This window comes from Vanacampus margaritifer, chromosome 5 (assembly GCF_051991255.1).
Source record: "Vanacampus margaritifer isolate UIUO_Vmar chromosome 5, RoL_Vmar_1.0, whole genome shotgun sequence".
NCBI classification, from domain to species: Eukaryota; Metazoa; Chordata; class Actinopteri; order Syngnathiformes; family Syngnathidae; genus Vanacampus; species Vanacampus margaritifer.
In genome coordinates this window covers 15,040,672-15,064,608 of record NC_135436.1, presented here as the reverse complement: position 1 = coordinate 15,064,608, position 23,937 = coordinate 15,040,672, and the positions used below count along the sequence as shown (strand labels likewise).

The 23,937-nt window shown below is 39.8% G+C and overlaps 1 protein-coding gene across 3 annotated transcripts; it reads right to left on the bottom strand.

The window, feature by feature from the left end:
- Positions 1 to 1,292: 1,292 nt before the first annotated feature.
- Positions 1,293 to 23,645, bottom strand: fam168a (family with sequence similarity 168 member A). 3 transcript variants are annotated; one of them, XM_077565677.1, is made up of 8 exons: positions 23,429 to 23,645; positions 10,922 to 11,030; positions 10,390 to 10,481; positions 9,185 to 9,265; positions 6,591 to 6,736; positions 6,219 to 6,405; positions 5,802 to 5,929; positions 1,293 to 5,629 (listed from the first exon to the last, which is right to left on the bottom strand). In XM_077565677.1, the coding sequence occupies exons 2-7, from the start codon at positions 10,981 to 10,983 to the stop codon at positions 5,817 to 5,819; spliced, it is 681 nt and encodes a 226-aa protein (XP_077421803.1). In that variant the 5' UTR covers positions 10,984 to 11,030; positions 23,429 to 23,645; the 3' UTR covers positions 1,293 to 5,629; positions 5,802 to 5,816. The 3 variants fall into 3 exon arrangements, with proteins under 3 accessions (XP_077421803.1, XP_077421804.1, XP_077421805.1); XM_077565678.1 differs by having other exon boundaries at positions 10,390 to 10,472; XM_077565679.1 differs by lacking the exon at positions 10,922 to 11,030.
- Between the last annotated feature and the right edge of the window lie 292 nt (positions 23,646 to 23,937).

Genomic DNA, 23,937 nt, shown 5'->3' with positions numbered 1-23,937 from the left:
AACAACCCGTAGGCAGTATTTTATTTTGAAATGGCTTGGTCAGAACCATCACAAAGCCCAAAACGTGTCACAATAGCGCTTAGGGCTGGGGTGTTCAAGTTTGGCCCTCGAGAGCCCCTATCCAGCCTGTTTTCCATGTTTCCCTCCTGTAGCACAGCTGAATCTAATGATCAGCAAATCAGCAAGCTTTGCAGAAGCCTGATAACGATCCTGATCACGAATCAGGTGTGTTAGTGGAGAGAAACATGGAAAACAGGCTGGATAGGGGCTCTCAAGGACCATTTGAAATATGGACAAATTAAGTACCACCATACGAGTATCGAAATTCTGCATATAATTGACCCCCAGGTGAGATGAATTTGAAAAATTGGGCAAAAAAAAAATCCTTTTGGTGAACAAAAAAACTTCAAAAACTGCTGATAAACCTATATAGGTTTCACACAAAATAATCGGGGTTGGTCCCCCTGTCCCTAAAAAAAAACACACACAAATGATTTTACTTTCGACTTGTTTTCATAAAATGGAACCCAGGGGCAGCAAATACAATGAAAACAGCAGGGGTCCGAAAACTGAACCCTGTGGGACACCATATGGCAATGGGTCAGAGCAGAACTCAGAGCATCACAAATAAAATACATTGTTAAAAAACAAAGAAAGAAAAAAAATCAGTGAATCCAGCGGGTGCTGATCCGCAAGTATGCAAGGGTCTCAATGATGTAGAGGAAACATATGTATTACATTCCACTCCAATTTTTTATTATTTTTAATTTATCAGGGCCTGTCAGGGTGTGGGCCACATGCAGCCCATGGGTCGCCACTTGACCTTTCCTGGCTTAATAAGCCTTCCAAGCAGAACATTATATCTAACTTACTACATTGCCTCCCCAATTCAAGTCAGTGATTGGACACAGAAAGCATTCTTAGGCAATTCAAATTCTACCAACACTAAATTTGCCAAACAAAACATGCACATTCACCCTGCAAAAAAACAAGAATTGGCAAAGGCTTTTTCATTAAGGTGTGTGTCATTGTTTAGTCAGGAGTTCTGACGTGCATGATAGATCATGTTGCACAATCCAGTCTGATGACTGAGATCAGTCAAGAGAGAAGTGAGAGTGCCATCAGTATGTCTGATAACAGTTATTTCCTCACAAAGTAGGGAGGGGGTTTGCACAATATAAACATGTATTAGGAATTCTGCATATTAGCATTTTCTATACTGTATGTACAGATGGAGTACTTCTTGTCTTAATAATGATGTGAATAAAGCAAATAAATCAGATGAGACCGCCTTCCTTTTATAGGAAAATTTTAATAGTTATTCAATGTTCTACATTTTACAGTAAATATACAATTACAAACTTGGCTTAGTTATAGTACTAAGATCACTAACTGATCTTCCAAAAAAAAAAAATAACCCAACATAAAAAACATTAAAATGAAAAAACAAAACAGATTTACACTTCATATCACAAGCCTGACGCAGGTCCTTCACTCTGGACCAAATAGCTAACAAACAATTCACTTTTCTCAACGCTTAACAGACGTTGGGCTTCAGTTTCCGAACACAACCTTACGGTAAATACCATAGCATGTGCAAACTTGGTACCAAACTAAAACTTCCAAAAGTTGGATTGTTCCTAATACTTGATCCGAGAGGGATGGATGCAAGTATGCTTGCTTGCTTTCTTTTTATTTTGGAAGACAAGGAATTCCCACTTTTTGCATCACGTTTAGTGTCAAATTGAACCGAGAGTTATCGCTGACAAGTCGAAATTAAAATGCTGCAGCAGAACATCCAAGACACTAGTCACTGTGATAGTAGTGTTTTCATTTGTATTCAAGAATAAAATAAGACTTAACAACTGCAAGGCAAAACAAAAGAAGGAAGGAGTGGTGAAAATGGAAAGAGAGTTTCTCAGAATGGTTTGGTCGCACTTTCACTGTAAAAGTGGAGAGAGAGAAAAACACGTCAGGGAAAAGAGACCAGCAAACTGTTTTTCCATACATTGCTAAGGACAGAAGAAAGAAGGGAAGTACAACTACATTTCCCCCTAAACACACCTAATGTTAACTGTCTGTTAACTGTTTTTAATTTAAGTGCAAATTGAAATCAACGAGAGGCAAGGAATGGAATCTAATGAGGAAACATCACCATGGAAACAACTGCTTTGAGCTAATTGTTCTGGGTAATGATCTAAAACAGCAAAGCAGATCTGCCGCTCTAGCTTCCACATTAAGAGGCAATGTGTAAACACCGCAACGTATTTTTGTCTTTTTTCTGTTTTTTTTTTAATATAATGGAAACAAGCCCAATAATGTAACTGCTGTTCATCACTTGTTAACATCGTCACTGGTGACCACCATCTGCTCGGTAGTGTATTTATTAAAAATACCAAAACACGGTATATTTAGTACAAAGTATGAATGGCACACTTTTCTTCTCATGACTGTTCCTGTAAAATTACAACTTTTCTTTTTGTAGTGTCCGTTTTCAGGTTTTCCCCTCACAAAAATTAAGACTATGTGCGCAGGTTTTCTTTTCACTGTGAGCATTGATTTCACAATGACGAATTTAGAGGCGAGTTGGAATGAAAGGCGGGATGTGGCAACATTTTGCATCAATGTTATGCAAGAGAGCAGAATGTTTGTTATTTAGAGCGGGTGACAAAATGGCCACTCAAGTGAGTTGTGGCATGGAAAAAAAAAAAAAAAAAAAGATCAGACAGCAAGAAAAAAACAGCAAGACAGGTTTAAAATTCTGACAGGCAATATGCATCAACAACAGTGTGAGAACAGAGGACAGTCATAAGAAAACAAGATTCACAAGAAGCAAGACTTAACAAGAGTTCACCAGTTACTTAGGAGAAGAAAAAGTTACCAAACAACAGTGACGTATGGCACAAAAGGGCGTGGAGGCTGAGGACAGAGTCGTCGGCCAGTCCAACCAATTATGCGAGTTCACCTCAGGTCTGTCACTCCTCCTCGACTCGGTCCATGTGTGAAAATAAAAGCAAGCGACGTGGAGGATTTTCAACTATGTTCGCCCTCGCCTCCAGAATCGCAACCTCATTTACACACCTCGACGTCTCCCCCCCCTCACTCAGATACCGTCAAAGACAAACGCACTGAAGAGGAGAAGGAGCAAATAAAATACCAAAAGCACAAACAATAGCTGCCACATGGATGCAACCATGCTTAGCTAGAAATGCATTACTGTACCACTTGCTGTATAAATATACTGCATTTTTTTTTTTACTCTCGATGCTATAGACACCTGAATATTATGCATACCCAATATGTGGAATTGTCCAGAGTGAACAAGTGAAGAAATACTGCAGGTTAAATAAATCCTTAAGACAAAGAACTTTACTTGTCACAAGAAAATCGGCAAATCTATCCCCCTCTTTTCCCCCCAAACACCTAAATTATAAGGGCCAATTTTAAAAGAAAAACATAAGGCTCTTTTTTTGTGACAGCAGCTTTATGCAAAGTTTCTCGAGGATTAATGCGTAGTGTACAAACATTTACTTCTAACACTCAACTTTTGTTTTATTTTCATAACAATATAAATAATGTCTTCACACTCTTGCAGTAAAAAGCCAATAGGTACCTGGTTACTTATCATTACTTTATTTAGTTTGTCTAATTTTGTGCAATAGTTCCTCACAAAGTTATTCAATACCCAAATTGTTGATATGTTCTTTTCTTATTGTTAATAGTCAATATTAAGGCTGGGCATAGTCTGCAATGTTTTTTTAAAGCCATTTTTTTCTCAAAAAATTCAAAAAGCAAATAACGGAATCACTATGTTAACTATTATGAGGCATTCCGTCTTATTTTATTGCAATATCAAGCCACCTCATCTACATACCTTTGCTGTAAATGCTCATTAATATGTTTTCATCTATAAGTTGAGCTTTTTTTTCTTTTCTTCTGTGAGTCCTGAAAATGCCAGACATCAATTTTAAACCTTCTTCCAACTGCCTTTCCTCAAGCTGAGAACCAAATAACCAAACAATTTATTCACAAAAGTTGACAATGAAATACATGCATGTAAGCGGTCTTTACTTATTTATTTTGTTTAAGAAATATTGGATTTTTTGGGCGGTGCAGATTATGTACGGTCTTGTCATTGGATGACCACTGCTTTATTAGATTTTAAAGGCTACATTATACCATCCTTTTGGTACAAGCACAAAGCCTAAATAATACTAGTATCCAGGCCACATTTTGTGTTACACACTATGAACCTTTTTAGGCTTAGATGTTTGCGCAAGTCAGAATTTAGTACTGGCAACAGTGAAAGTAAATATCTTTTCAAGACAAGCATGTAAAAGTTCTTAAGATGTTGTTATAAGATCTAAGTATGCTTTTGCGATTGCTGTGTGTTTGGTTACTGGTCCTCATTTGGGTGAGGGAATTAAAGGACATGCTCGGTGAGAAAATATACGCTTCAATGCAAAACAGCCAGCCAGGTGTTTGTGCAAGTCCCTTGCAGGTAAGATTCCACAAACACTAAATGTCTCACTGTGAATGGCCGCCTGCCAACACAATCCCTTTAAACTCCCTTTGTCCGCCTCGGATTTGGAGTGTTGATCAGTAACATAACTCGCAGTACTGTACATTAAGTGCAACAAGGCGGTCGTGTCAACCCCCAACACCCCCCACACCCTCAACCACAGGAGCCCGTCCGTGTTAGTGACTGTGTTCACACGGGTATTGTAAATATTTTAACCTTTGCTGAACATGATGACCGACATCAATCTAACATCAATAACTAAATGTGACCAAAAATGCTCTCTAGCTCTAATAATTTACAGTTTTACAACATACTAGAATGCATAGTATGCGGCATGAAGTAGGTGACGTTTTTTAAGCGTCCACTACAAATGATTGGAGGCAGGTGGCAGACTCACAACAAGACAGTGAGACGTTGGAAGACTAGTGAGGTTTGGACTGAAAGTGAAACAAAGCTGATGAGAGAGAACATAAGCGAAAGTCAAAAACAAAGGGAAATTGAATAGAAAAAAAGGCAAAGGAATAGAAAACAATTTAAAAACCTGCATGAAACTAACTGAAAAATTGGGTATTTGAACCCTGTGCTGAGATCTACTTTTGAGGAAATTTGGCAGCATAAGTAATTGGGGTCAAGGGTTTGCGATGACTGAGGGAAATGATATTGAGGAATAAGTGCGCTATACTTTCCAGCCGACTGAGCAGCAGGCAGGACCACATACACCCCCCCACCCCCACACACAGGTACACACCCACCCAACACACACACACAGAAACAACACCCGTGATTGGTCTGCATCCTTCTGGAGTTCCAATAACAAAAACTGAAAAAGAAAGTAGGGGAGAAAAGAAATACTAAAAAAAAGATATATAATAATAATTAAAAATTAAAAAAAAAAAAAAACATCAAAACATGGTAATGACTGGTTGGCAAATGAACAGATTTAAAAAATCAAATCAAATAAAAGCAGCTTTAGTAAAAATGTTAGAGAATGATATTAAAGTGGCTGTTGCACTTTAGTTTTGTTCTGCAGACATGGTGCCGAGTTCCCATGGTTACCGGGAGTCTGGGTCAGATTTGAGCAGTTGCATATGATGGCGGACTCCAGATCTGGAGAAAGAAAGAAATAGCAGCGGTACAACTTGGTGACGCAATTATTAATATCAGCAAATTAAGTCTTGAATGCGGGGTGAGGAAATGTGATGTGGCTTTGTTGTCAAGGAGACAAAAGGGGATCCAGAGAAGGAATGCGAATGAGGAGATGGGCTGGGTGAACACTTACATAAACTGGTGGGCTCTACCAGTGAGGTGGAACGTAGCTGTACCCAGGTGTGCCCTGGGGCCTGTAAGTGGGCACAGTAACGGGGTGTGCTCCAATAGGGGCGTGCTGGGGCGTTGTCAGCAGTGTCCCTTTTGACAGATAATAAAGAAGTGAAGCTCTTAAAATTTGCCAACATGGTTAATGAAGGTGTTACGATTGTGCCACAGTTAAGGTATCAATTAACAAGCAACAAATCTGTAGTAGACTAACCCCGTAATGGCTATGCTAGGGATACAATCCTGATTCTAGTCCAGTACAAAGCTAAACAATTAGCAAAAAATCCCTCTAAATGTGTTGTAAATGACTTGTGGATGTCAGAGTAATGAAAAAAAAAATAAAAAAAAATACATCAAGCATGTGTCTCAAGCGTGGTCCTACCTGCACTCATGGCCATGGTTGTCCCGGCTACCATCCCCATGGCGGCCATGCCGTTGTTACGAGGAGTGGGGACAGGGACGGGGGCTGGGTAGAGGGCTGTAGAGGGGATGCTGTTTGGTTGCACCACAGTGGTGTGATGGATCACATGTGGCTGAGCTGCATACACCGGTTGGGTATAATATGCACCCTAGGGGGAAATACGCAAAGAATTAGACTTGCACAGTGACACGAGAAGGACTAAAATAAATAAATAATTCCCACTACTTACTAACTAACACTAACATGGACATTTTATCCTGATATGTAAATATATGAATAAGTTGATCATTCACAGAACAAATATTTTGGATCAAATATTTTACATTAAATTACCTGTGTGTACAGGTTTTGCTGTGGGTAGGCACTGCGGATGGGGTACATAGCTGTAGGGTATGGTGTCGGGGTAGGTGTATAGGGAGGAGGTGCTCCATTTGACTGAGTAGGTGGCACTTTGTATGGGGTGCCCGCTGCAGTGTATCCTGAAAAAAAAAGAAGAAGAAGAAAATCAAATAATTCAATTTGTGTCAACATTTTCTGGAAACATGAGCAAAAAAGAAAAAGAAAAAAAGGCTTATATCATTGACCCTTTATTGTAAGACTTCCCCCAACAACAAAAATATGATGTGAAATAAGCACTACAAGCCATGTATATTAATTTAACCCATTTTACAGCCCTCCAGACTACCCCTTAAATGGCGGCAGCATTTTGCCCCTAAAATGTAATTTTTTTTTCATCTTCTCATGCATGTGCAACCAGTAATATTTTCTTATTTTAATTATTGATGAAAAAAAATTGACGACAAACTTTTGTGACAATTCAGCCATTTATCAGTAATATGGTGAAAATGAATGTAAATGTGAATATTTACGTTGCAAGTAGATTTAGAGTGTGCAGCCCTAGGCTTTGTGCCACAAAAAATTCAGGTTTGGGGCCACTATGCTCCTAGTGAAAAAAAAAAGTTACTATTTTAGTAAAAGGCCAGCTGGGCAACAATATTCTGACATTCTCATTTCAGGAAAAGGATGAAATGAGGTGTATTTCCCTAAGAAACCTCCAGATGGTGCACTGGTGCCAAGTTGTTGCTGAAGAAAACCTTGATGGCATATTTAAATACACGTTTGAGGATGGCACAAAATTCATCCATACAATACTGAGGCACTGAAGCAAGTTATTGGGCATGAGTAATAGATGCTAACAGGCGCCATATGAAAGTCTGGAAATTGTGTATTCACATTCATGGCTGCTGTTGAATGTAGTACTTCTGGATGGCCAGTTGGAGGAGCTTGAAGGTCAAACATGCTACTAGCTAGTGCTGCACCGCTTATAAAAGCAAGCTTCCCTTGCACAAGGACAAGGGAACAAAGAGATGCCGCTTCTCTCTCTCTCATGCTCTCTCTCTCTCTCTCTCTCTCTCAACCCCCTTTGAATCCCTTCACAGTAATGGTATTCGTACCCTTTCATGATATAAATTTAAGTGCAAAAAATTAGAATGTACAGTAAGAATAAAATCATTTAAGTGTGAAAAGTAAATATTTCTTGTTATAAGAGACAAAGACTCATTTATTTTTCTCGCTGCTTTTTTTAATACACATTTTTTATACATATATATACACATATATATATACATATATACACATATACATATATATACACATATATATATATACATATACATACACATATACATTATACATACACGTAACTGATTCTGATCCTGTTATGGGGTGCTTGTGCTTATTGTTATTATTTTCACTCTCGACACATTAGGTTGCTCTCTGCTTTAATGCAGCTTCAGACAGACTTCTGTGAAAAGTATACCAAACACGGAAGCACTTTTTCTGGTGTTTGGCGACCACAAACATTAGCTTAGCGATTAGCTTGGCTTCTTGTGCTCTCTGAGAAGTGTCGCCATGGAGGCAAGGATTTAGTTCCTGAAGAGGATCTGCACCGCGGAATGATGTTCTGCCGCACACCACACAACTAGCACATCTGATAGCTAGTGCCAAGTATTAGCCCAAAGTTCATGAGCAGCAGCTTGGAGCTGATTGGAACCCAATCACAAGTAGCATGTCGCTTCTGATTGGTGAGCTTGGCGGCAGAGAAGGGTAATGGCATTTATGTGTGAGATAGTTGATACAACCGATTAAGGAGCACTGCAAAAACAAACAAAGCTTTGACGATCATGTGCTCTCATTGTCAAAAAACAACTGATAAACCATTCAGTCCTACTGCTGCTTGCCCTCATCAGGGTTGCAGGTGAGCTGGAGCCTATCCCATGTGACATTAGGCGAGAGGAGGGGTACACCCTGGACTGGTCACCAGTCAATCGCAACCATTTACTGTATGCTGACTAGGGTTGCTACTATCAAATATTTTAGTATTCGGCTATCCTAGCGAAACAACAACCTAACCTTCGGTGTCATCCGAGTGTATAACAACTATTGGACGACGTGGTTTTTCCTCACACATGGTGCATTCAAAGACAGGTAGCAAAATAGGACATGTCAAGCTCAGAGAGGGGGAAGGGGGCACTATCAATGAATTAAACATGTTAACAGTAATAACAATTTTGTCCATAAAAGGTGATTTTTCTCTCTCTCCATGATTTTCTTTGGAAGCTGCAGTGCTCTTAGCATTTGCCTATATTACCTGATTTGCCAGACAGTTCTAATGACGATCCAGGAATTAATTTTAAGAAAAACGTTTTAAACCCTGCCCTGTTTAAAAAAAAAAAGTATTTATTTGTGAGTGTCAATCTGTACATGTTATTATACTTAATGCTGTTTTGAGCTTTTGGACAGTCAGAATAACTCATGGCTGAACCTTTTAAGTGTTTCAGCATATGATCGCTGCCATTTTTGTGGAGTTTGTGGGAATACACAGAAAAAAAAGTCTTTTATATATGTGTCAGACAGACTGGACTCACCAGGTGGATACCCGGGGCTTCCTGTTTGATATAGGTTTGGCGTATATGTGGGTGCCGTGGTGGGGTACCCTCCTGGATAGCCTGCCGGACATCAGAGAGAGAGACAGAGATTAAAGCAAGGAAACAGGCAGCAAAATGCTGCATACTGACACACAAACACACATAGAGGTGGTGTTTGCATTGCGATTGGAGAGAGATGCGCACAGATGGTGCTCATTAAAAAATGTCTGAATTAGAAATATTGTCTGCTAGACACAGCCAATATACACCAAACTAGTAGATGAGAAACACTTGACAGTAAGATAGGGGTAGACAATTCAGATACAAGCCAAGCACGCAGAACCGTGTATGAGTGTTTAAATACACTCACAGACACGCACGCACGCAAGACTCATATAAATTTAATATGCAGCCAAATCGATGTTTAAACATCAATTTTTGATGGAAATATTCAACAAAACGTCTTAGGTTTAGTTTTCACACCTTAAGCATAGAAGAATGTTATATTAATGGAACATTAAGCCATAATATTTTATTTCAATGCTGTTCAAACATGAAACAGATTGCAACCAGCTTTAAGTTTCAGATAAATAATTGCATTTTCATACAAATCTTACAATGGTCACGTACAAGTTTACTGATTAGTATTTCCTAAATTTGAGCTTAAAAAAAAAATTGCAATAATCGACTAATAGATTCGTATCGGGATTCATCTGTATCAAATCGAATCGTGGCCTATGAATCGTGATACGGGTCGAATCACCAGGTACTAGTCAATTCACACGGCTATCTAAAATGACAAGCCATTTATTTTCAAGTTTCATTTTGCACTGAAAACGGTTTACAAATTTTGGGATGAAAAGTATCACTGTAAAAAATACAGGTGTTTTGTCTAACATAAATAACTGACTATTAATTAGTATTATAACATTGATCCAAAATAATTGTGATTATGACTTTGGCAACTACCATGCAGCCTGACTTCCATGGCATTTAGCAGAGCCTATCAGGCCACTAATGGCCCTATTTTTATTTCAGTAACATCACTGAAAGCCCCTAGAGGTTTTTCCCCTTCAAATGTCCAGTACGGACATTATATCACGTAAGCTCTCAGCACTGAGTTGGGCCAAAAAGCTGTACTAGTGTACTGTCCCCATCAGGTGTGCAACCTGGGTAATTGGTGGTATTGTATGCGAGTGTCTTACCTGCGAAGGCCATGTTCTTGGGGTTACCATAAGGAGTTCCAGGTTGAACAGGGCTGTAGACTGGATTCATGGCTGAAGACAACCTGTTTTTGCTTAAACAGTGTGAAACACAGAAAATGTGACATAAGGAAAGATGAAGTCAGAGTAAAGAAAGGAAAAAGTGGATGGGAAAGGGACATGAAAATGATAAATAAATTTTGGGATTATACAGTGTACACAAAGATTTACACACGCAATCAGATCCCAAGCCAAGACTCTTATCTCGCCAAACATCCAGCCAAAGGATTTTGCCAGTATTCTGTAATCAAAAGCCCCCATAATTTATCACACCTCAAGTAAGCTCAGCAAAAGCATCCATTTATCGCAAAGAGATGCTGAATACAAGAGAGGCCCACAGGATATACTAATGGCTTCGTGTGGCGGCAAATACGAACGAGGGTTTCTTTGTACAGCACTTACCTTCCATAAAGACAACATCAGCACGGGCAAGAGTGTGTTAGTGTGTGCGAGCGTGTAGATGCGTGTCGCGTACCTCTTGTGCGTGTCTGGTTGATACATGAAACTGAATTTGTCTGTGGGATGCCCGCTCGCCATTTCTTGCTGTATGCAAATGAGGAAGGAGTGGAAGTGGATATGCAAATCTGAAATTAAAACAGTGAGAGGTCATGATTACAACGAACACAGGAGAAGGGGAAATTAAAATGCAAGGCAAACCAAAACTGCAAAAAAAGCAAGCATCAGTGCTAAGAGCAAACAGTTAGTGATAGCAGCAGGGGAGGCAGTCGTGCATTTAGCGTGTCTGAGTGAGTGAGTGCGAGTGTGGTGGTCACTGCTGTGTACCCCCCCCCCCAAGAAAAATCGCAATTCAATTCTTTACTAAAATTGTTCAGCCCTACTATACGCTATACGTACAGATTAGACATATACAGCTCGTAGGCAGTTAGTATAGGGCTGGGGGCAGGGGGTTTGTTCAGGGGTGATCACCATTTAAGAAATAAAAAAAATTCAACAACAAAAACAAGTGGACGGTATGTGCCGCTTTGAAGACCCCCTTTTTCTTTTATCGCTAGACCCCAATATTAGACTTGGCAGAGGCATCTTGTAAACATCATTAAGCATATAATTTATATACTGTATGTATAAGGCACGATGTAAAATGTCTGAAGTCCTCTTGTTTATGTTTGACAAATTTAAAACAACATATCGTGCTGTTTCTACTAAGTACTGTCTTAAATGTTCTCCAATTTCTATACTGTAAATATATAGGATTGTATGCCGAGAAACGTTTCTTTTTTGGGGGTGGGGGGGGGCAATGTGGCGGCCTCGCGGCGTCAAAAGTCATATATTTAGATCAATGCGTTGCACACTCAAAGGGGAAAAGTGAAAGTATGGAAGAGGTCTAGCGATACTGGTCGCGAAAAGGTGTTTGAGCCGCGCTAAGTGCTAACGGTGCCATCTTCTTTCGATTTAGTCACCAAATGAACGTAGTTTTAGAACGCGTGCTGTCACGAATCTGTCCAGTCTTCCAATCGCAATCATTGTCAAATCGCAATCATTGTCAGGTCGCCATCTGAGCGAATGGTAGCGTAAACCGAGTTCGCCCGACGCGGTTTTTAAATTGCTATTGGCGAGCTGGCAAACGCTAAAGCTCAACCCTGCAATCATGAAACTAAATTAAGATAACAGATATGCTATTTATTTTGATGAATGAATGTGTATATTTCCATATGGTACAACAATAGCACTTCCAAAAGGGAAGATCTTACTTATCATCATCTACCTTTCTCCCCCCCCCAAAGGTTGATTGGAATTGGATTGAAGGCTGGTTAGGCTTATTCAACATGTAATAAATCCACAGAAACACTTGTGCTCACTTAGAAGTTCCACTTGACCCATATGCCCAATTCCCCTCCTTCTTAGTTCCATCGCTGAATTGCGCTCAGCCATCCCCAAGAAAGTGTACATGTGTGTTGTGATACAACTTACTTGACTTTGATTCAATTGGATTATGATGAAAATCACACTACAAACTTAAAATCTACAATGCGACATTTTCAAGAGTCCCGCCTCTACTTTGAAGGCAGATCTGGGAAATTAGAACTGAGGATCATCCATTAGATTTTGATTACATGAGAGATTAAACAAGGATAATGGACCTTCTCCCAAATGCGGCCAAAGTGCATTGGACCCGTCTTTAAGAAGGTAACGCTCACTTCTAGACAGCTGGTGACCATTCCTGACTTATGACACCACATCACATGAGAGCAAGACCTTGAATCGTAATGGCTACATTTAACAATTTCATCACTGGCTTAGCTCGCAAAATACACAATTAAACAAAGGCAATGTTTTTTCTGAAGTAGTAAACCAAAAAAAACTGATCAGGGCACAATAATAGATAATAGCCTAATCCAATTAAATTATTTTGGTCTTGCCGAGGTGCGAGCTATCAATTGAAGAGTGGCGTAATGGCAGATTTTGAAACCCGCATTCCTGCCTGTTGCGTGCGCGCGTGTCGTGCATGTGTCTGTGTGGCATTGAGAACATTCAATAAAAGCAGTGAATTCACAATCCAAACAATGAAAAAGCACAAGATGTGAGCAGATAACTCAAGAAAATTAACAGCACGCAAAATCTTAAACTGCAACATGAATAAGGACAGCACTATAAATGAAAAACTACATACAGCCATGAGTGCCTTGTGTGGTGTAAATAGGAATTCAGGATAGGACACTGACTGTGATCTAGTACACTAATGTTCATGTTCATATTACTATGCATTATAAAAATATGTGAAATGGAAAATTCATATGAATCAATCTAGGGTTCTTTCTTGCTTCACAGCTCGTCGAATCCTTTTCATTATTCCAGCATTGTAATGACATCCTAATTACACGACAAAAACTACAGAAACAAGACACCAGTCACAAACAGAACACTTATAAAGCAATAACACCTTTCAAAACATGGCATTAAATGCCGCTTGCACAAGTTTGAATGTGCAAAAGCACATGTCAAAAGAGTGAGAACATTGCTCATTAACGACAAGCCAAACAGCTACGCTAACCCTGAGGTCACAGGCCCCAAACATAGCTCCTGCCAATTACAGATGATGTCAATGGACTGGTGGGTGTGTGCATGAGCTAAGGTGATGTCGTTTGAATGAACAAAAACAAAAGAGGAACCCGATTGTGCCTAATGAACATCTTTTGAGTCTGCGACCGCAACCACACAGACGCACACACACACGCCTGTGCTGGATGTCTGTGATAAGTAGGAGTGTCTAACTACAATTGTGTTTCACTGCGTGGCCAGTGAATCTTCTTCTAACGGGAAGATGTTCTATTCAACAATCACTATTCACCCCAAGTGAGGTTGTGTCTCTCTTTTTCCAGTCAATCAGCTGAATATTACCACAAATATGCAGCCAAGTGAGTACTTGTGTACAGTGATGCTCTGACTCAGAAGTTTAGTCAATTCTGTGACCATGCTCGTAAATCAAAACACTCATATCGCAAGTCATCTTACCCTATAGAAATGAATGCAAATGTCATTTATCCGTTCCAGCCTCAAAATGTGCGCACCTTGGATACAAGGGAGATGTAATAAGGACACTGAGAAACACAACAAGAATTGCCCACCTGACTCAGTAAACTACAGTAGAATTCGTCATTTTTCGCAGAGGATAAAGAATACCTGCCAGCAAGAATTGTTATATTGTCTTTCCACTATAATTGTCGATGCATTGCTACATTATTTGTGTTTAAATAACCATTGCTTAAGAGGTTAAAACACTGTGGACTGGAGGAATGGAGCGTTAACTTGTATCCCGCATTTACAGGAGTACAGTACAATCTTACAAATGGCTCTTCCATCTTAAGCCTTCTGGCTTTGTTTCTACAGCATGCAATAATACACTAACCAGGAGCCAGAATCTACCATTATTGATTGGCATTGGCACAGGTCTACGCTCTCATCTCTGCTCTTGGTGTTGGAAAAAGACAAGAGATGAGACACCTCATCTCCTCTGTGGATTGGAAGCATTTTTGGCATCAATGCAAGACGAGAAGAACATACTGGACACTGGCAATTAGTAAGAAGACTGTCATAAGACTCACCAATATGTTGAAGAATCAGCTTGTCAGAGCCAAACAGTTTAGCAGATCTGCAGTGTTGGTATAAATTAACATTAGCATTAACTAAGTAATGTCAAACCAAAAACACTGCAAGATTAATTGACAAGTTTAATTCACCGCCTTGGCCCTTTGACTATATTGTGTTGATGAATGCAGTCAACATATTACAGCACATAAGATTTTTTTAACAGCTGGTCCTATTCATTATGAAAATGACCAGTCCATCATTTTGTCTGCTACCGATCTGATAAAGATAAAATACGCTTGTAGAATTGGGATTGCGCTGATGCTGCAAGAAACCTGCAAGGATGCTGCACGCCCAAGTGGGCGATGCAAGAACCTCTGACACTTCTCACTGGCATTCACAATGAGCTCCACCTGCCGCCGGCTTAACCTGAAATCTTCCTCAGAATTGAGTTCATCTTAAACTCTATTAGTAGGACTTCATTTGGGATGAACTCATAAGCTCTGGCCTCAAGGCATGAGTCAACACACAGCTAGCTAGCCTCCATGCTAACACAGCTGGAGTTTTGTGCTGTGTGTTTGTAATTGCTGCATATCTAAGCCTTGAAGAGGTTTCCGAGTATGCCTGCATATTTTATTCACATATGTTAATAAATTGGTTGTGTTGGGGAAAAAAAAGAATCAGGATTCACCCTTAAAATGGAGATTTTTGTAATCCAGAGGGTTTAATAATGATGGGAGAATGAAATATTGTGGGGAAAAAAGAAAGAAAGAAATTGTTAAAGAGTAAACCTCTCACACACACGGAGCAGCAACCATTCCTGGTGAACGTGTATGATACCACACAACCCCCCCATGCTGATTCTATCCTCCCACATAATACCTCACCAGGCATCTATTCTTACAGCAGCAAATCAGAAGCAGTGGGCGTTATCACACTTCCACGCAGGAGAGAATAGAACACAGCAGTTTCAACAACGCAACACAAAGAAACATTCTCTAGACTGCATGAGAAGGATGTGCAACATGCCCGAAAAATAAAATAGGTGGGCTATGTATTTTAAAAAGCTTTTGATATGTTTAATTTGTTTGCATTTTGAGATAAAGAAATAAGCAAACAAAGAAGGTTTGCTTATTTCTTTGTACTGCAGAAAGGATGTACAAATATGGAACCTCCAAAGTCGAACACGATCCATTCTGTGAGGCTGGTTAGGTTCACGAAATTCTTACAAAAAAAATTCCCACAGGAAGTTAGGTTAATACATTTGTTACCAGCCTCATACTGTTGCCATCATAAAACCTAAAATCATAAAACATTCAAATACTCTTCCTTAAACACGCTATATACGTTATACAAGCCGTAAATGGTAAATTGACTTAAAATACCTCTTGTTTGTTGCTTATCTGGTCATTTTCAAGCTAGTCATTAGCTATACTTTTGGCTGCATGCCGTATAAAATAGCATATGCTTGGTAAAATGTGTGTAAACATGGGCCAATGCTAGATTAGACAGTATGAGTCCAACAGTGAGAGAGAAAAAAATATCTTGCATTTATTCACAGCATTAAAAGTACAGCTCTAAAATGACTTTTTTTTATTTTATGTTTGGGTAAATAAAACCAGCATTTCCCCCTCAATTGAACACAATCTATTTTATTTTCTAAACAAAATATAGTTGGTAATTGGTACATAAAAAACGTGCCATGTTAAGTTTAAATAAATAAATGCATACATTTATCATGGGACCTCGTTACTGCAGTATATCTTGCGGTATACATTTATATTATATCTATTGCACTAAATTATTAGTAGAATTTCATTAATGGCAATGACTGTATACTAGCCTCACAAGGCAATTTAATATTAATGCTTCAAAGAATAAATCAATCGAAAAAATCTACTTGGCAGTCACATTCGAACGATGCAAATTGCACACGCATACACTGATTTATCTTCAGCAAAGGCAGACATCCCCAAACTTTTTTAGTACTATTAATAGTGTTGTTCCGATACGTTTTTTTGGGCCCCCGATACTGATACCCAGCTTTGCAGGTTCGGCCGATGCCGATACCATACCGATACCTAAGTGTTTTTTTTCTCAACATGAAAAAGCTGCCCTGCCATTGGTTCAGAGCATTCAAGGGCCAATAGGATATCTTAGCTCTCTGCATGCAGTGAACATGTCACACACCAGTGAATGTCGTGCATGAGCAAGACACAAGATGCTGCATCCAAAGTCCTATATTAGCGTCAGAATTAATGGTATCTGCAGGTTACTTGTTAGTACTCACCGATACCACTGTTTTAATGCAGTATCGGGGCCTCTGCCGATACCAGTATCGGAACAACACTAACCATTAGCTAAACTCCACAATTTTAACAAGTATTACCACAGTAACGCCTGAAAATGAAATGAGCTGGGTAAATGAGAATCACCACAAGCATACAGTGACCACACAATGCAGCATCATTGTGTTTGTTATTCTATGATAAATAAAGTTGACTCATCTATTTATAGTTTGTGACGGGTGCAAACTTCGTCCTGAAATCACGTTCAACCTCCAGTTAGCGCAATAAGACATAAATGCGCTGACATTGCCAGGCGTTTAACAAAGGCTGCCAGCTAGCAGCAAGAGAGGAAAATAGTGTGTTCCTAAAGCAGTTTAAATTTAAGTTTAAAAAAAAGTTGATTATCTAAAAAAATGAAAAACAGATGGTTGTTCATTACGTGCAAATGTGGTTTTTGTCTTCTGTATTTATAATTGTTCTTTAACCAATCAAGAACATATCGCCCAGCCCTATGTGCAAACATGAAACAGACTACAACCTGTTTGTTAAATACAGTGGCACAGTTAGAAGCCTGAAGTTTCAGATAAATACATTTTCATACAAATCTTACAGTATACATGTACAAGTTTATTGATGGGTATTTTCTAAATTTGAGTTAAAAAATGGCAATAATTAATTTATAGATTTGTATCGGAATAATCGGCATCGAATTGAATCGTGACCTATGAATCATGATACGGATCAAACTGACAGGTATTACGCAATTCACACCCCTAATTAGTTTCCCCCCCCCCACCCCAAAAAAAGAACAACAGCAGCAAGCGGACATTTATTCCTTACTTGACTGACTTAGAAGACACTAACAAGTTTTTTTAGAAAGTGTTTGTCCTATTGACTATTTATCAACTAAGTGGTTATCCAATTGAATATTCCATCGATTACTCAGGTAAAATGTGTGACAATGATTATTACAAGTCTACAAATAACAATTAAGTTGACAAAGTTGATGTATTTTAACCCCATACTCGCTTAAAAGTAACTAATATTTTTACACATAATTTTTTATGTAGGCCAGGGTCTGGTGTTATGCCTCTCGCGGAAGACTGCTCCGATGGCCTGCAGGGGATGTGAGAACTCAAATAAATAAAAGGAGCCAGTCGCAACTGTCACACTCACCTACTCTTCATTTATTTATTTTTTGTTTACATTTCCCACAATAATCACATCAGTTTAAAGTACTTTTACACTTGATCACTGCTTAGCGATATGTTGATAAAGCAAGCTATGCTAAGCTAAGTTAGCTGGAGCTTTAACACGCGCAGAGACAAGTATAATACGTCATGAGGCAGACATTTTTGTGTTGAACCATTTTTTGTGATCTCCTCAACCAAATATTACCCCCACCACTAATATTTTTTTGTATTTTGACATTTTAGCAGTTTATAACTAACATGATTGCATCACTCATTAATATCCTATGTAAAAAATCATAGTGGTTTGGCAGTAAGGATAGCCAACAACATGGCTGCTGCTTCTGGTACAGAAGAAAAAAAACTTAAAACGTTCAGGTGCAGGTGATGATAACAAGGGTTGCCTCCTGTTGCCCGAACAATAGAACCTGCCTTGCAGCAAGCGACTCCAAACACAGCTCTCGGCTATTTTAGATCTAGGACAGTGACACCGTTAGACACATTGGGACACATTTTACATTCTCTCTGTATTGGCTTCCACCTACCTCTCCATTCTCCTTTCCAAAAGCAGCTCATCAGTCACACACCTCTAGGGCCCGCATCCTTTCATTATGTTGATGCTTTACAGCCCACTGAAGTGTGAACCCACCTACACAGTGACTTTAATCTCCATTTAGGACACTGTGGTCTTTCAAACAGGGGCCATAAATATTATGCAAGACTCGAAATAAGTATCGTAGTTTGTGAGGCAAAATTTGCATTTTTACGCCTCATCAAAACACTAGAGCATCAATCGCTGAGACTGAGAAAATGCTTTGGTGGGCTGGATGCACACGTCACTCGGAGTACTCGGAGGTCGAGGCAAGCTTGGTGCTATTTACGTCGCTCCAGCTAGCTAGCAAAAAGATTTGGCTGGCCACTAGTGCAGCTAATCACACTGCCGAAAAGATGCACTTTTGACAAGTATTGTTCTCAGGAAGGGATGAGGAGGAAAGATGGAGAAGACATGCTAATTGCTAAGATAACCCAATATTGACAACATCATGTAATCATAAAAAAACGGAATTAAGTATTTGGTGATTCAGTGCACGTTTCACAGAAATCTGGCTCTAACCAGGTTAAAGTGGAGATTATACAACATGCATGAAGAAAGACAGAAAAATTAAAAAAACAAGTTTAAAAAAACTAAATAACAGCAGATAAAAAAATTCTCAATTGTTCAAAGTGCAGGCATCACCCCTGTCCTGAGACACCAGCTTTACGTTTATTGTATCAACTACCGGTAGTTAGAAGGCCCACTGCAACTGAAGGCCTAGATACAGCAATCCGACGTCGGCCTACCCCGTGGCGTCGGCACGTCGCATGGAAAAAATTATGTATATACACACTGCATCCACACTGGCTATTACGAACCTTCAGCGCATGCGTGAGAAGTAATTCTCTGTACCATCGGCGGCGGTGGTCATTATTCCTTAAGGCAACCGGCAACCTCTTTACGAGGCTGGATATAAAAACGTAAACACATCATACCGGTGTTGACAGCGGCGCCGGGGTAAACGCGGTGGCCAGCAGGTGAAGCGAAAACGAGCGCTGGAACAAGCTTCGTCCCCTTCTCGTTCCCGAACGCATAGATGTACTCCGTTGTGGCGTATCCTGGACCCTGTCGGCTCCTGGCTGCTACCGATCGTCGGTTCACCCGAAAAGCTTCGGTTGTGCTGCCCCTGGAAGTGGTACCGACCTCCAGCTTCTGAAGGAGCTTCCTCGAGACCGCCGGACGGAAGGGCCATGCACCCCTGAAGCTCCAACAAGGATCGCGCTGTTAAATACGCGGCCATTGAAACACAAAACGTTTATTTTGAGGGATTTTTTCCTTTCCAACAACTTGGATTTCCTCTGCCTGACGGAGACCTAGACTGTCGCTGGTTAGTCCACCGCTAAAATTGAATTACTACCGCCTGGCCGTGCTTATTTGGACGCTCCGGGGACGTCGGGCCGAGGTGGAGGAACGGCAACTATTTAAAAAAACAAAAACAAATTTAGATGTAATTGATGTCTATTTACTACGGTGATCACAGCTTTAAAGCCACCTTCTTTGAAGTCGGCCAAACTGTCACTGTACTGTGTCATTTACCGACCTCCAAAATACAATGAAGACTTTTTAATATTCACATGTGCTGTCCTGAAAAACCATAAAGTTGAGTTGAGTACTGTTTATCCACGTTGTCACTTGCTCTTCTTGCCCCGTGGGCTGATTTGCTAGCTAACAGCCAATCACAGTGATTAAATGCCCCAGACGCCGATTCAACATGTCAAACTTGCTGGAAAAAAATTTTTTTAATAACTAATTTGATCAATTTTGTTTCATTTGAAAGGAGCTTGCATATAGTGTTTCAAATAACTTATGTTTAAAAATGTTCTTGTTTTGTACCAAAAAAATAAATGATCGTTCCAATCATGATTTCAATTATTACCAAAATATTCGGGATTAATATTTTCTTCATAATCGAGCAGCCCTATTTGACATCTCATGTGGTCTGTCAATTGTATGCAATGGCTGCTTGAAATGCAAAAGGCAGGAAAATTAGCCTATAAGATTTATTGTAGGTGTCGTAATGTGTCGGATACGAAACTCAGTGGGGGTGTATTATTCTCTAATCTACGAAAAACAACTCATTGAGTGCTTGAAACACAAGGGATTGAAGTGGTGCAAAAGCAATCTCAACATTAAGAGACTCCAGCTTTCCAGTCTTGACAGTTTTACAGCCATTTTGTCCAGCCCACCATTCATACACATGAGGCTGCACTAAATGCCTCCCCCCCCCCAAACAAATACAGTATAATAAGCCCCACCCATTTATTTTTGACTCCTCCAAAATGAGAGTCACCTTACACAATGGTTCAGTTTGAATACGAAATATTGTGTCGCCATGCATGTCCCGTGTTCTTTTGTTTACGGGGTATCTACACTGTAGTTTGAGAGGAAGGGCTCCTCCTCAAACATAATAAAGGGGGGGGGGGGGCTGTTTAAACATCGCTAGTCAATCTGGTAACCAGTGGTTGTGTTGGCTGCTAAATGCTATTTTGGTTGACAGTTCAACAGCTGTGAACAAGTCAAGACACTCACCAAAATATGCCAACTTCAGCCTGCTCCTTTTTGGAAGCTGGCTGTGTTGTATACGTCCCGGTCCCATAAACTGCAATGATATTGTTGTTTCACCACGCTGTGTGGATCTGTTTCGTTTTTCTTTTTTTACTTTATTTAGTTGTGTGTCTGTGTTTGTGCCACTGCTGCGTGACGTAGCAACTGCATTCGACGGCGATTGGCTGTTGGCGACGTGACGCCATAAAAAGTTCACATTAGCAATCTGCGACGAAATGAGCTAAGGAGCAAATTTTTTCGCTTGAAACGCTTGAACCGGGTCGCCTGACAAGCAACCGTGCCTTGACCACACGAACTGCACTGACTATACAATACTGCATGGAAACGCGCCACCAGAAACGCTCAGCTTGCGTCAGCCACAGCATTACATTGAAGATCAAATGATATTAGCAACATGAATAGACTTTTGACTCAATGGATTAAAACTAATCACATATACAACAAACTTCAAGTTTGCAAACGTTCGCCTCGAGTTTTGATGGCCTTTCTTGCAGGTGTTTCTTGCCATTGAAATTGCCATTAAAATTCCCTACCTTTGCCAACACTCGCAAACGTTCGCCCCTCAGTGGGATACAGGCTTTTGGAAAGTAGCAAACTACAGGACTCTGTTCACTTTGGGCACTCCATTTTGTCTTAATTGTTGCAGTTATAAAACAATTATTAATCCCACACAATGAGCAAATTCTTACATATGAATTGTCCTGCTGTTATAATTATTAATCAATAAATTACAAAAATACTTCAGTCAAATTGAATTTAATTGTATGTGAAACAAAATCTGACTGAGCAACATCATTTGTAGTTTAAAAATATATATTTTTTTTTATTCGGTACTGGGAATCAAAGCTGTAACAAAACCAGTACTTGGAAAAAAATAGGATTTTCAAACAATATGAGGATGAGGGAGGAGTGGTCACTTACTAGGTGTGTTGGGATAATTGTGTTATTTATTTTTTGGTTACTACTTTTTGGTTTGTTTGTTTTGGTTAGTTTGACTGCTTTATTTTCTTTCTTTTGAACGTTTATATTGTGTAAATAGACTGAAGTAGTAGATTTAAAAGTGGGACTGTACATGTAGTGTTAAACGAATGTATTAGGCTATGGGTATATGTTTACATGTATGAATTCACATATTGTGTGTATGTAAGAGAAGGAAGGAAGTTATGTTATCAACTCAAGCAGAAGGGGTGGGAGTAAATAAGTTTTACTTCTCACTCCTTTTTGAATATTCATTGATTGTTTTCTTTTCTATTGCCTGTTTTTTTATGATTTTCTTTCGTTGATTATTGTCACTATTCATGTATTAAAATGTTGAAATATTTAAAATAAACAATTCAATTCAAAAATGATTATTATATTGTCTAGACTTAAGTCAACTGAAAATTAATTGACAAAAGGTTTATCGGGATCATGACTTGGCATTAAGAGCAAGTACTGTTTTAAACCTATAATAATATATATACCTGATTCTAGTGTGAATAAGATCCGAGTGAATTTGGTGTACTGTACACATGATTAAGAGTTTGAGCCATTTAAAAAAGCAGAACAAAAACAAAACAGACGGTCCCCGGTTTCTCATCAAAAATGAGCCAAGTTTGTTCTATTACATCCCCACCGTGGGTTTTTTATTTATTTAATTTTTTACATTCTATCTCAATGGAGCACGCACTGGCAGTGCGTCACATTCCAAAGATAGCAAGCAACGCCAAAACAGCCATTGCTGGACAAAAATGGTCACACTCAAACAAGCTCAATACACCATTTTGAATATCAAGTCGGAGATGCCATCTTGCCAATTATCACCACGTTAGCAACATTGTGTAACATTATCCACCCATGTAAGAATCTGCACGGGAATCACTCATAATAGAACGAATGTTAGCTTAGCTCGCGTGCTACAAACTGGAAAGTAAACCGTTGTAGCATCCCTGCATCTTTCCTTCGGCACGCGCGGTACAAATGGCTAATCAGCGAGTTAGCTGGAGTAAGATTAGCAGATGACTAATAAGAGGGAGGGGGGCAACCGCAGTGGGCCACGCCGGACCAGACGACAACAGCACATTTTAACGCCCCGTCGACAAACTTCTCCCACTAAAATCCGCAACGACACTCCACAACTACTTTCCCTTCCATTCCGCTCTTTCAGCTAGCCTGCTTAGCCTAGCTACCCGCTAATTCCCAAACAGCCAACGCGGAGGACAATTGGGGGTATACGAGGGAAAGAAAGAGCCACAAAACAAACAACACGAACATGGGTATCCCCCCCACCCCCGCCACGCGGCGACGACGACGACACTTACCAACGTCACTCGGTCGAAGAAAACGAGATTGTTTTTTTTTTTATCCCCACCCGCGTGTGATGTGGACTCGTGTGGTCGCTTTTCTCGCGCGTGGACTTGTGCCTCGGGTCGGTGCGGACTGGCTGAGTTCGAGCTGCGTTTGAGTGGGCCCAGTGGCGCTGCTACAGACAACTCTCAGCTACAGAAGCGGCCGACGAGTGGGGGATGGGGGATGCACTGCCGGGAGTGAGGGAGGGGGATGAAGGAAAGAGGGAGGGAGGGGTGGTGAGGTGGATGCAGGGATGCAGGAAGGAGGGTAACCCAACACGGTTCAAAAATTCGAATGATTTTTAAAAACTGAAAAAAGTACAACGTTTAATGTTTTTCAAGTACAGTGCATTACCCAAGTAAATCTACTGAATATTGCCTCAGTTTATATGGTTGGTTTATAGGCTATGTTTAATTCATTATTGAAAACTGATGTAAAAAAAAAAGAAAAAGAAAAAGAGCAAACTATTTCTAATACTACA

Excerpts from the sequence above, each read along its gene's own strand:
- fam168a (XM_077565677.1), bottom strand. The coding sequence starts at position 10,983 with ATGGCGAGCGGGCATCCCACAGACAAATTCAGTTTCATGTATCAACCA. Across the intron at positions 10,482-10,921 it reads CAACCAGACACGCACAAGAG|CAAAAACAGGTTGTCTTCAG; the intron begins GTACGCGACACG and ends ACACTGTTTAAG. Across the intron at positions 9,266-10,389 it reads CAAGAACATGGCCTTCGCAG|GCTATCCAGGAGGGTACCCC; the intron begins GTAAGACACTCG and ends GATGTCCGGCAG.